This window comes from Aquarana catesbeiana, linkage group LG03 (assembly GCF_042186555.1).
Source record: "Aquarana catesbeiana isolate 2022-GZ linkage group LG03, ASM4218655v1, whole genome shotgun sequence".
In the NCBI taxonomy this organism is placed as follows: Eukaryota; Metazoa; Chordata; class Amphibia; order Anura; family Ranidae; genus Aquarana; species Aquarana catesbeiana.
The window spans coordinates 305,486,962-305,501,759 of NC_133326.1; the positions used below are offsets into that span (position 1 = coordinate 305,486,962).

General features: G+C 41.8%; 1 protein-coding gene across 1 annotated transcript in view; it reads right to left on the reverse strand.

Moving 5' to 3' along the window:
• Positions 1–14,798, reverse strand: part of LOC141133958 (dynein axonemal heavy chain 3-like) — a 3,453,856-nt gene that overhangs the window by 121,887 nt on the left and 3,317,171 nt on the right. Inside the window, exon 72 of the mRNA XM_073623563.1 lies at positions 9,326–9,586. Coding sequence (XP_073479664.1) covers positions 9,326–9,586 — 261 coding nt within the window. The remainder of the gene's footprint in view (positions 1–9,325; positions 9,587–14,798) is intronic.

Consider the following 14,798-nt stretch of genomic DNA (forward strand, 5'->3'; position numbering starts at 1 on the left):
GTGGCACCAGCACCAGTGCCTAAGGCCCAATTTTTCAGCCCCTGTTTAACAGGGGCGTGTAATTACAATTTTTGATGCAATACTTTGCAGCAGGGCTCATTCCTGTGTTCCAACTAGAGTATCTGTGAGGGGTTGCAGTGTTGTGGCAACAGCACCAGTGCCTAAGGCCCAATTTTTCAGCCCCTGTTTAACCGGGTCGTGTAATTACAATTTTTGATGAAATTCTTTTGCAGCAGGGCTAGTTCCTGCACTCCAACTAGAGTATCTGTGAGGGGTTGCAGTGTTGTGGCACCAGCACCAGTGCCTAAGGCCCAATTTTTCAGCCCCTGTTCAACAGGGACATGCAATTAGAATTCTCGATCTAATATTTCACAGCAGGGCCCGTTTCTGTGCCCACCAAGATTAACTGTGAGGACTTACAGTGTTGTGGCACCAGCACCACCACCAAAGGCCCAATTTTTCAGCCCCTGTTCAACAGGGGCATGTAATTACAATTCTTGATTGAATATTTCACAGCAGGGCCCGTTCCAGCGCCCACCAAGAGTAACTGTGAGGACTTACAGTTTTGTGGCACCAGCACCACCACCACCATCACCAAAGGCCCAATTTTTCTGGCCCTGTTCAACAGGGGCATGTAATTACAATTCTTGATCTAATATTTCACAGCAGGGTCCTGTGAGGTCTTACAGTGTTAAGGCCACAACAACACCTAAGGCCCAAATTTCTGCTGAGTATATAGGGCAGGCCCCTACTTTCAAACATCCAACTTACAAACGACTCCTAATTGCAAACGGAAGGATACAACAGGAAGTGAGATGAAATCTACCCCATAGGAAGGGAAATTCTCTCCTGTAAGAGTTAATATGGGAAAAAATTTTCTCCTTTCCACTGATGCTTTATCACCAATCCTTGTTTCACTAAAAACCCCACATTTTCAAAAAACATTTGTCATTGGGACAAAAAGTGAGGTGAAATCTTCTGAAGAGGAGCACAGACAGCAAAACAAATGTCACAGGGGTGATAACCCTTTCCTATGTTTTCCAAAAAGCTTAAAAACAGATTTTTTGGCTGGAGCTACACTTTAAAAATGTACCATTTCAAAATTACAAACAGATTCTACTTAACAACAAACCTACAGTCCCTGTCTTGTTTTCATCGCCTGTATACTGCTGTTCAGAGTATATAGGGCCTGGGGGCCCCACGCCTTTCCTTTTTTTAATTTGGGTGCGGGGTTCCCCTTAATGTCATATAGGACCCAAAGGGCCTGGTAATGGACTGGAGGGTACCCATGCCATTTGTCTCACTGATTTTCATCCATATTGCCAGGACCCGACATTTCATTAAAGCCGCAAGCAGTTTTAAATGACTTTTTTTCCTTTAAAAATGTCATTTTGTGCAGGGACTGTTCTAAGCACAGGAAACACGCGCCACTTTACAGGCATACTATAGGCACCCCCCAGGTACGATATTTAAAGGAATATTTCACTTTTTTTTTTTTTTTTTTACTTTAAGCATCATTAAAATCACTGCTCCCGAAAAAACTGACGTATTTAAACGTTTTTTTTGCATTGATACATGTCCCCTGGGGCATTTAGGACAATACCATGAAAATTAACCTTTAAAATGAGCACTTTTGATTTCGAACGTTCGAGTCCCATAGACATCAATGGGGTTCTAACGTTCGTGCGAATTTTCGGTCCGTTCGCAGGTTCTGGTGCGAACCGAACCGGGGGGATGTTCGGCTCATCCCTACTCACTAATGTAGACCTGTAGAGCAGAAAAAGTTAAAGGGGTTGTAAGCCTTAGTGACTACAGTAAAACATAAAAATAAAATATTAGACTAGAGGAACACCCTAAACAAAAATCATTTAGCAATGGGCCTTTTCATATGGCTTGAAGGTGTAAATTGATCACTCATTCTTTTAATACCATGCTTGCAAATGCTTTAGAAGTGCATTTGCTGTCACAAAGCAGTAAAATCTAGTCTAATGAAAGTGTCTTAAAAAAACATTATCTGTTTATAACTTTATTTCTAATCCCAGAATTGTCCAAGCATGCACGCAGGGGAGTGAGGAAATTAGAGCGAGCAAGCATGCTGCCACCCTAACAATGGGAATTGTCTTGGCAGGAGGGGTAGGTCTAAGGCTCTAACCCATATGGTGAGTTTTTACAATGTGGAGTAGACTCATCACTACATCCAGTCCACCAAAAGGAATGTGGAGGTTTGTGGAGAAGAAGTTGCAAATTCTAGAAGACCACTTTGGAGTGAGGGAGCACAAGGATCTCTGCAATACTAACTGACACCACCCAAAGTACCGTATTACAAAGAACATAAGTACCCTTAGTAACTATTTTGCAGAAGGAGTTAATTTGAAAAATACAAAGAGACATTCTATGGTTGAGGGGGTGGGAAGGACTGCACAGTCATGTGACCACTGTTACTGGCTGTTATCATGCTCGGGAGTTGGAGGGATCATAACCAGAGGCTGGGAGCTGTCTTCGGCAGTTGGATCACTATGCTGGGAGTGTGCTACAAGCGCGCTCTCAGCACAGAAACCTTGGGCACCCATTGAAGCATATGTGCGATGTGTAGGTGTTAAAGCCCACCCTCTTTGTCACCACATATGTGTTACATGGGTGTTAATTGAAGGAAAAGACACCCAGGAAAATAATGTCCCACATTGGAAGTCACTTCAGTTATGAGTTAATGCTGCATGACAATCTGTACCTGACAGATTCAGGCGGACATATGAGCATTTTTGGCACTACATAAGTATAAACATCACATGTTGCATCCTAAATTATGTGGTACCATCAGCCATACATGATCTGATCCACCGCTATTGGTTTCAATCTGGGATAACACAGATGAGCCAGATAGATTTGCTAATCATTTTGAAGAACAGTCACATGACAGGGAAGAGTCACTTGACAAACACCACTATTCATGCAGGGTGTTCTTTTTTCAACAAATGATAGAGAAGCTCCTAATGTTGATGTAAACACCAGACACTTTTCAATAACTAAAAATAGAGGAAATGACACACCAAAAGAAGCAAAAAAAAAAAAAGATGACCCATAGCTACATGGTAAGATATTTTCTATAAGTTTGTATCATACTAGCTTGACCCTGGCACATTTACAAGACTTTTCTTTTGCCCTCAGCTGTTCTCCGTATGCAAGTGTTATATTTACACCAACAAGTTTTTTTTACTACTTGCAGTAAGTGTGTTACACCTTTAGTGAATCAGGGTTAAGTCCAAAGACAACTCATCTGCTCAGCAATAAATATAGGAAATCACTTTAGTTCTTTTACAGTGAAGAACCTTTTACATGTTTAACTGGAAATATGATCAAAGTGAAATTGTCACCAACCTGGGCAATTCAAGCTACATGAGATGGATCGCCTGCGAGCGGACATTGTTTTCCTGCAGGAGACCCATCTCACTCACACAACCTCAGTGAAGCTATTCTCACCCCACGTGGTACTAAAGCTTATCTGATGTACACAAGGCAAAAGGAGTGGCCATTGGTTTCCGCAGGGGTACCTCGTTCATGTTTGACTGCATGGTAAGTGCCCCTTCGGGGCGTTTTCTATTTATAAGAGGCAACCTGGGTAATATGCCGTGCACCCTAGCAACACTATACGCTCCTAATCGTGACCAAGCTGGTTTTTTAGCTACCACTCTTAAAAAATTAACGGACTTTGCTCAGGGATGTGTTCTTCTGTCTGGGGACTTTAATGTCCCTCTAGAACATCCCCTGGACACGTCTCTTGGTAAGTCCTGCATTTCACATAGGCGCTTAACACTCATACGTAAATGCCTACATGAAGCCCAGCTGATGGATGTGTGTTGCATCCTAGGATGAGAGACTACACACAATTCTCACATTAAACATCACACCTACTCTCGTCTTGATTATTTTTTCGTAGACCACCATCATCTCCCCCTCATCATAGATTTGGTTATCAAAACATCAACTTTATCCGATCACGCACCGATTGCACTTAAATTACAAATTACGTCCATTCCACATAAAAGTGCAAACTGGAAACTGAATGACCATTTACTAACAGAGGACATCGATAACAACATGATTAGCAATGAACTGAAATATTACTTTCAGGAAAATGCCAGCCCAGAGGTTTCCCCAGGCACACTATGGGAGGCCCATAAGGCCTTTATTCGTGGGAAATTCATTGAATTAGGCACTAGGAAAAAAAGAGAGAGAACGACTCAACAATTGGAACTTATCCAGGAGATTAGTGCCCTTGAGCAACAACACAAAGCGGGCCTCTCGCAATCTGTGCTAGTGGCCCTGACCAAAAAGAGGGAAGATTTGAAGAACCTTTTTCATGCCGAACAGAAACAACAATTCCGTATAATAGCACAACGTACATATGAATGGGGCAACAAACCCGGTAGATTGTTGGCTTGCTCCCTTCAACAAAAAAAAGCTGCGACCTTTATAGCCAAAATTAAGTCCAAGACAGATGAGTTGGTCCACCACACCCCTGTAATAGCGGCGGAGTTTAGATCATTTTATATCACGTCCACCATCACATACCAGATCAGGAGTCCCGAAAACAGTTCATACTGGACTACCTAGTACAGGCCAATTTACCTAAGCTACCAGAGGATACTTTAGCCATCCTAGATGGTGAATTTACCACTGAAGAGCTACGTAGAGCACTTAAGGTCATGGCCATGGGCAAAGCACCGGGACCTGATGGTTTTACGGTTGCTTATTACCGTTCCTTCGCTGATATTTTACGCCCACGTTTAACTAACTATGCCAATTCGATTCCGTCAGGTGGTTCCCTTAGACCAGAAACCCTCCATGCACACATTACAATTATTCCTAAAGTAGGGAAAGACCCCAGTGTTTGTGGTAGTTACCGTCCCATCTCCCTTCTGAATTTGGATGCTAAGCTATATGCTAAACTCATAGCTAATAGACTCCTCCCATTGGTACCGAAGTGGGTCTCCAATGAGCAAACAGGCTTCATCCCTGGTAGAGAGGCACGTGATAACTCTCTACGTACTCTATCCTTGATTACACATGTCCGCGGGTCTTCCCAGCCCACCCTGTTGCTTTCAACAGACGCTAAGAAGGCGTTTGACCGGGTGGACTGGGAATTCCTACTGGCGACGCTAGCTCATCTGGGTGTTGGCTCATCACTCCTAAGTCAAATATCAGCCCTCTACAACTACCCCACCGCACAACTGAGAATAAGTGGTACTTTAAGTGACCCATTTACCCTTTATAACGGCACCCGACAGGGCTGCCCCCTTTCGCCTATTTTATTCGCCCTTTCCCTAGAACCATTCCTATCGACAATAAAACATAATCCAAACATTCACGGTATCACCGCAGGCAATTTTTTTAACATAAATACGAAGCATTTAACAACGGCATAAAATTGGTACGTTAGGGGTGAGGAATGATGACATCCTGTTCTACATTCAACAGCCCACAACCACTCTGCCCAATTTAATGCAAGCTTTTTCGACATTTAACCAGGTTTCGAATTTTAAAATTAATATGTCAAAATCTGAAATTTTGAATATTTCAGTCCCTAAGGAGACTGCAATCCACCTGCAGAAATCTTTTCCATTTAGTTGGCAAAAAAGAGCCATGAAATACTTAGGTATATTCCTCAACCCTAACGTACCAATTTTTATGCCGTTGTTAAATACGATTAAAACTGACCTACAAAAATGGTCACAACTGGCACACTCATGGTTGGGGAAGATAAGTGTGGTGAAAATTAACATATTGCCCAGGTTGCTATTTTTGTTCCAAATGATCCCTTTTAAAACCCCAGTAGGTTTTTTACACGTTTGACAACTATGATATGCAGATATGCCTGGAACAGACGATGCCCCAGGCTGGCCAGATCTCTTCTTACTAGATCAAAAAGAGAAGGAGGATTAGCTTTGCCAGACATTAAACGATACTACTTGGCAGCCATCCTATCCAGAATTTCAGATTGGAAATACCATAAAGACTCGAAGCTTTGGGTGTCTCTGGAAATAGCACTTGGTGGCACTGACCTTTACTCCTTAATTTGGATACCAAGGAGATACAGAACTCTATCCAATGCTACTTCTCCACTTACATGCTCCACCCTAATGAGTTGGGACTCGCTATGCAAAAAACACAAGTGGCATTACAATTCTCCTCTTATGCCACTTACCGGTCACAATTATTTCCCACCTGGGAATATTGACCCCAGACTCCACTCCTGGAACCTCGGGAACGCTGTTTTATTACATCAAGTCACTAAGGACTAGGACATTGTGCCACTATCCATGCTCACTTCCACATCGACTGTGTCGCTAATGGACCAATGGAGATATCTTCAACTGTCAGCCTTCATTTAGGCACTCCCAAAACCCTTGCGCAATATATCTAGCTTAACACTGATAGAAACAGCCTTTGCTGACGACCACCCGGTAGAGAAACCCCTCTCTTACTTCTACCAAGCATTAAGATCACTCTCTTCCGCCGGTTATCCTAGCTTTCTTCATAATTGGGAGAAAGATCTTCACAGGAATCTGACGGAGAATCAAAGGTCATCTATCCTCATCCTATCTCACACATCCTCTATGTCCTCTAAAACTGCAGAGGTTAACTACAAGCTCTTGACTAGGTGGCATTTCACACCTGCGGTTCTCCATAAACTCTACCCTCAAAATTCGCCACTCTGCTGGAGTGGTTGCGGAGAAGTGGCATTGCATGCTCATGTTTGGTGGTATTGTCCCCTTATTAGATTCTTTTGGCTTACTGTCCTCTATTGGATCAAGGAGATTCAGGGTTATGAGGTTCCCAATGACCCCTAGAATGTACTATTACATTGTACGGACAAACCGACAGGATCATACAAAAATCTATCACCCCACACTTATTAAACGCTGCTAAAGCGCTCATACCCCGGTTTTGGAAAACTCCCACGATACCGTCCCTACGCCAATGGCTTGGAGAGGTAGATCATCTATACTTTATGGAAGACTTAACTTACGCCCTTAGAAACAAAACTGATTTGGGGAAAAAGATTTGGTCCTGTTGGTTTGCCTTTAAATACACTACAGCTTATGCAGAAATTATGGCTCCGATCACATAACTCACTCATGATATGACTTGGTGTTGCAGAAAAGGCAGACATTCCACCCTCCCCATCCATACCCCCCTCCCCCCACCCACTCTCTTCCTTCTTTTCCTTCTTTGTCTATACTTTTATTTGTCCCTGCTCTTTTTGTATACTAAATAACAAAGAGTACGACAGGATCTGGTGCTTTCAAAAAGTTTTATTGCAATAGTTCTGAACATATGGTTTGTAATAAGACATGTTTGTACACAGACAAACTGTCCTCAGATTTTCAAATACCTCATGATTGAACTGTATGTATATACTAATGTTGGATGTAGTACTGTACCGAACAACCTGTCTTCAATAAAAACATATTAAACAAAAAATTCAAGCTACATGCAATGTAAAAATTAGAAAAGCATAGATTGCATTTCATGACAACTTGACAAGAGAACAAAATTAAGATTTTCATAATATTATAGCTGCCTATATTGCTGGATCTACTAATCATTAACAAGAAACTCCATATTTGTTGAGAAAAAAAACAATCCCCTCTAGATGATCAATGTATGTTTCAAGGATTTTAACACATTTTGTTGCAGATTCCTATGTGCGCTGAAGAAAAAGCTGTATGTTTGACCATGTCTTGTGCAGGCTGATTCTGAAAAAGAGGGTCTGGTTCACTATAACTAGCTGAAGCAATCTCAGTGCTCTGATGAGAAAATGTTCTGTGTCTGCATTCCTTCAGAAGTAGTCTCTCCAAAAATAAATTTTTTGTTGCATGGAGAGCCTAAAATTTGATTGCGTGAGAGGACCAGATTTTGTTGCTACTGGACACATACATTGATGGCTCAATGCATGTCCACAGGATACTTTCTAATATCTATGTTCAGCTGCGTAATTACCCAGAGATTTTTTTTAAATTTTACACGCATGTCAATTGCCACCAATGATGTTCTCTTGGAAAAGGTTAGACCCCGTCTAGTTCACATGGACAACAACATGAGGAAAAGCGTGCCACCAGAGGAACATCTGTTGGCGACTCTCAACTTCAGCATCAACTAATGCAAGTCGTGTATTGTACAGCATAATTGGCTGATGAGGGGAATATCACATGGTATATCAAGCTTGCAGGCAGTGATAATTGAGTTTTTGGTGTGTTTTTAGCATTTTCCAGGCTCAAAAGTAATAAATAAAATGTTCTCCTTTTAAAGCGCTTCTAAACGAAAACGCGCCTAAACGCGGGTAGCCGCGTTTAGCCTCGTTTGGTGCTTGAAATGCCTCTAAACACAGCTTCTGAATGCATTTTTTTGGGTTCCAAAAAAAGCCACTAAACTCAACTGCCTAGAACCGACTATAAACGACCCTGTGTACATGTACTGATAAGCTAACATAGAGGAGAGTTCAGTAGCAGTTGAAAATAATGGCCAACTGCTCCTAAACGTCCGTTTACCAGCAGCAGTGTACATGAGGCCTTACTGTATATCAGAGTGCAGACTTCTGAGAAAATCTTTGAGCCAATTGCACAAACAGAAAATCACATTTTTGGAGTGGTGTTCTGTACGGAATGCCTCCAGGTTGCCATATTGCACTGAAGTTTACAGAAAATTACAGAGCTGCAGATTGAAAAGGAAAAGTATTATTTAATTACATTAAATTACAATATTGCTTTTATAGCAATTGTATATGTATTTTTTTTTTTTTGCTATATTTTTTCCATAAAAGTGGAGTTATCCTATAAGCAGTTTTCACTGAGGGTATATTCTGCTAATGTATTTTTCAAAAAATACTTAGTCTAAACTATCTATTTTATGACAGCTTACTTACAAAAATCCTTTTGTGCTATTTGACTTTTGTTCTAGCTCTATTGGCTCTTGATTTTTGTCCTCCTTACATGACTACAGGGTTATAAATGTTATATCATAAATCAATGTATATATGTATTCATCATGTAACATTTTGTACTGGACTCTATTATCATTTAAAGTTCAATTGCAGAGCAGATAAATCCAGTAATTAAATGCAAAAAAATGTTGCATGAACATATATTTAAAATATAGTGTGGCTACTTGCCTTTGATTAATTAGAAAAGTGAAGTAACCTTTGACAATCCAATTCAATATTAATCTTAATTAGTGAGAATAAGCGTATCACTTTTACAGCACTATTTCTATTAATAACCTGTAATTTTCCTTGGCATCTATTAAGGCTTGTTGTTAGGGTGCATACCTCCGGATCAGCGTTGAGAGGAAGACTTTTTATATATTCCATATAGGTGTCATGGGTACTGTTCTTTGGAGCAAAGTATTTTCCACTGGGAGAAAATGCGTAATTGTCTTCAGTAATTACAGCTTCACAAAGAAATGTGTCTAGCAAGCTTAGCAGAAGCCGCCTGTCGTGCTCATCTGTGACTCTTCCTCCATAGTTGCATTCCCCAGTAAGATAAATGACAGCATCTAGAGGGGTCTGTTCATAATCATTGATGAACCTCTACAACACATAGAAAATAGATTAGCTTTAATTAAGTAATTTTACTGTACCATCGCTAGTGCCAAAATGTACTGTTTTAATTGACGTCTTCATGGCCATTTCCTAAGCTTAGCATAAATGTTTATCATCTCTGCTCAATAAAGATGTGACTGGGGTTATGCATCATACACATACATATAAATGTGCAGCACAATACAGCAATAAATGATTTGACTTAAGTATACAAAAAACTCACCCAACTGCTTCACACCCTTCTTCCCTCCACCATACAAAGTCCTGCTGGTAAAAAAATGTATTTATTATTTTTTTAGTGGCCTTTAAAGCCTGCAGACTGTCTGTGTAGCTGTCTGCTTGTACCTCTGATATAGGCAGGCAGTGACTCTCTGACAGGAAGCTCAATGAACTACTAAGAGCGTTCAACAGTGCCCTGGTAGTTTGGTAGTTTCATTGAGAACTACAAGCCAACAGCCGCTAAGGCTGTTGGGACTTGTACTTTTCCCATTCACAGAACACTGTTTTTTTTAGATTGTGACAGCGAGCAGGGAAGAAGATCCCCCGCTTGCTGTCAAAACAGTGAATCGGTGGTGGGGGGAAGTGTGACATGTTAAATGTTACACCCTGAATATGGGTGTAACATGTAACATGTTACAAAAGTTGAACTTATCCTTTAATCTAGCTCAAAACTATTTCCTTTATGCAATTTGTTTGTAACTCTGTTTCAGATTCTGTTTGCTTTTTCACAGCTTAACCTGTTGCTGCCCATGTAACACATATGTGCTTTGGCAAAAGGGTGGCCTTTAACGCCCGCACACTGCACATACTCATCATTGGGCAACTGATGTTTTTGTGCTAAGGGAGCGCTGGCTTCACTCACCCAGCACAGAAGCCGAGCTGTCAAAGACAGCTTTCGGTCCCCACTAACGATTAGTAGCTGGCGGGACCAACTCCTTATCATTTAACCACTGTGACAGCCAATCACAGTGTTCACATGATCGCCGATCCTTCCTGCCCCCCTGGGTGTACAAACCCTATTAGTGGGACATCAGGGATTTCTAAAGCCAAAAAGTGTTGGATTAGTAGTTGGATTCCTTATCAATGTTTTTATTTCTAAAGTAGAGTGACATTCAACTTGTGAAAGTATGTATAAATTACATTTTATTGTAGTCAAAAAGATAAGACAAAACATTTTAGGGGGTTGTAACAATCCCCCTTCTTCAGGGTTGAATAGAACACAAGCTTGGAGTCTAGACTGGGGAGAAAACTTAACCACTTCAGAATTTGCGGAGTATATCATACATCCTGCCTGAAAAAGTATTATTTTGTGTTTGCATGCACTAAAATTAATTTTAATGTATTCTTTACTGAAATCTAGACATGTGGCGAATGGAAAAATGTGTTTTGTTTAGTTTTTAGATAGATGTGTTATGTAACTAATTTTGTTTCAATGATTCATTTCAGAATTAATTTAGTTTTCTTTTGGTCCATTTAGTTTTGTTTTGTTTATTCATTTTCTAAGGAATTCCAAATTTTCAGAACGATTAGAATTCAGATAGGTCGAAAAATGACCAATCAGTTAGAATTCTGTGTGAAGAATAGCTGGTTGTTAAGGAGCGGGCCGAAACTGATACATTTGGAATTTGTTAGAAAAGGAATAAATGAAACAAAACTAAACAAATTTCAACAAAATTCATTACTATTGCCATTCGGAGATTCGGATACGTCTGAATCTCCAAACAGCCAAAAATTCATCCAAATTTAGATTCAGACCGAAACTAATTGCGCATGTCTACCGAATGCTACACTTACGCAAATATAGTGCAACATTAAAAAATTACAACCACAGTGCTTCTGCTGTCAGAAATGCAAAAATAATACATTTTAACATGTTCAAAAATTAAAAAAATGGTTTCAATTGGTTAAGAATGCAAATAAATTAGTGCTAGGCTCTTTGCATTGGCTGTTCCAGGTTGAGTTTGGGGTCTAATAGAGCTCCTTATCCTGTATACATCTTTCCATAAGAACCATAGAGGGCTATAAGGGTTCTAGGACTAGTAGAGCTGTCTGCCAACCTCTAGTTATCATAATACTTATGATAAAATAGTAGTAGTCCAGCACTCCTCAACCTGACGGCTATATGAATCTATATCTATGTCCCCTTTGGGGACATTACCGCTTCCGAATTCTCCTGGTAAATGTTAAAACTGAAAGTAAGAGAAAATCCAAAATTCTGAGTTCTTACTAGGACAGAAATAGGAGGAGGAAACTTGTTTTGGTTACATTGGTCTAGCAGGTTTTTTCCCCTACTTTTCACAAGGTTTCCACTTACCTCCTGTTATGTCTACAGGATGGTAGGTGAAGGAAAATCTCCTTCATGGGACACAGATAACATAAAATAACCTTACATAGGTTTTAACCATTCCCTACTCTAAAATAAAATATTTAAGTTTTAGATATTTAGATATTCTTTAAACGGTTAGTTCACACTGCCCTCACACTAAACCTCAGGGGTTTAGTGTGTGGGCAGCTCTCCATTCTTGCTCTGTTCTGGCTGTGGTGCTGTGTTGCTTTTTCATAGGTGATTTTCATAGCTTAGATATGTGAATTGTTAGATTTTAAGACCAACGTGTTGTTTTAGAAGCTAGGCTTCTCCTATTGCTATGCTAATGAACGCCACACTACAACTCTATATGTAAACAGGCACTAATTTTCATTTACTTAGCTGCTTGCTCTTTAACTGCTTGCTGCCCGCCCACCGTCAAATGACGGCGGAGCGGTGCAGCTCTCGTTCTGGGACATTGGGGGCACACAGCGCAGCGATCATGGCTGCGCCGTGTTGCTAGGACACGGTGCGACACCGATCTCTGTAAAGAGACGCGTCTGAGGAGAGGAGAGCCGATCAGCGGCATTTCCTCACAGGGGCATTTGTAGAAATGTAATCAGGACACTAATCATCAGTGCCCTGATTACAATAAAGAAAAAAAGTGTCACCAATCAGTGCCCACCAATTGCCCACCAATGCCAGCTATCAGTACCTGCCAGTGGCAGCAATCAGTGCCCAACACTGCCCTCAAGTGCCACCAGTCAGTGCCTATTACCGATGCCAGTCAGTGCTGGCAATCAGTGCCACCTATCAGTGCTGCCCATCAATGCCCATCACTGTTGTCAATCAATGTCCATCAGTGTCGCCCATCAGTGCCACCCATCAATGCCCATCAGTTCTTATCAGTACCGCCTATCCGTGCCGCCTATCAGTGCCCACCAGTGCCGCCTATTAGTGCCCACCAGTGCCACCTATTAGTGCCCACCAGTGCCACCTAACAGTGCCCATCAGTGCCACCTATCAGTGCCAATAAGTGCGGCATATTAGTGCCTCCTCATCAGTGCCACCTAATCAGTGCCCATAAGTGCCACCTCATCAATGCCCGCCAGTTCAGCCTATCAGTGCCCATTAGTGCCGCCTCATCAGCGCACATCAGTGAAGGTGAAAAATTACTTAGTTACATAATTTACTGACAGAAAAAAAGTAAAAAATATATTTTTTTTAAATTTTTGGTCTTTTTTTTGTAAAAAATAAAAAACCCAGCAGTGATTAAATACCACCAAAAGAAAGCTTTATTTGTGTGAAAAAAATGATAAAAAATGTTGTTTGGGTACAGTGTAGCATGACCGTGCAAATGTCATTCAAAGTGCGACAGCGCTGAAAGCTGAAAATGGATTGGGCAGGAAGGGGGTGTTAGTGCCTGGTAGGCAAGTGGTTAAATAAATTACTTGCCATTACTAAAGGCCTTACCAGCCAGTGGTCAACTGGAGGAACTTTCTTTGACCATTCTAAGGAAATTTGTTTTTACATTGACACATTGATAAAGTGCAAATTATAGATGAAATATTATAGTGTTAGCAAACCATAGCAAGAAACTTCTCTTATTTGCTCCCTTGCAGTCTGTAAAATATACCATTAACCCTTTTGCTGCCTTGCTGTGGGGGAAGGGGGGGAATGTGAAGGTGGCAGTGCTGTGGAGGGAGATCTGAAGGGGGGCAGTGCTGTGGGGGGAACATGTGAAGTAAAGGGGGGCACTTTGGGGGTAGGAGATTTCAAGCAAGCCAGTTCTGTGGGCAAGGAGATGTGATGGAAGACAAGTGCTGTTGGGGGATGAGGGGGGCAGTGATGTGTGTGCGTGTGTGTGTGTGTGTATGTGTGTGTGTGTGTGGGGGGGGGTTATGTGAAGGGGATAGTGGATACTAATGTAAAGGAAAAACTAATGTAGAGTAGGTGACTGATGTGCGGGGGACTGAGGACATTGATGCAAGAATGGGATTGGGATATAAAATGACGGGACTGTGATAGGATCTGAGACATCACACAAATATGCGATTCGGACCTCTGCGGGAAGAAAATGTTACTGTTCGAACCTCCACGAATTTTGATTCAATACCTCTGCTCTAGGGTGACAAGGGTGGGTGCTGAGGCAGAGGGGGGGGGGGGGGCGGTGCACCCTCTGATTCCCAGCACAGGTGAGGCTGCATTTCTGGGCACAGGTGAGGTTGCATAGATGGGCACAGCTGAGCCCTGCATTCTTTATGTAGCACATTCCTGAGCCCTGGGGCTCTTTGGGTACCCTGAGGTAAGGAAGGGGATCTCTGGGGACCCTGATGAAAAGAAGGTGATCTCTGGGGACCCTGATGTAAGGAAGGGGATCTCTGTGGACCCTGATGTAAGGAAGGGGATCTCTGTGGACCCTGATGTAAGGAAGGGGATCTCTTGGGACTCTGATGTAAGGAAAGGGATTTCTGGGAAACCTGATGTAAGGAAGGGGCTCTCTAGGGACTCTAGGGACCCTGATGTAAGGAAGGGGCTCTCTGGGGACCCTGATGTAAAGGGGGCTCTCTGGGGACCCTGATGTAAGGGGTAGGGGCTCTCTGGGGACCCTGATGTAACATGGGGTCTGGGGACTCTGATGTAAGAGGGGGCTCTCTGTGAAGCCTGATGTAATGAGGGGGGTATGGGGACCCTGATGTAAATGGGGGGGGGGCACACCTGGCACACCTCCTGCGCATGCCTATGTATGCCACAAACCTATATTGGCATATGCTGCCACATGCCAGTGAATGGCGGCTGAATCAAACAGAAAGTGGACACATACAGTATAAATATGGTTCTCAAAAATTGTAACTTTTTAAAACCTATACAGTACGTACACAGCTTATCTTAAGT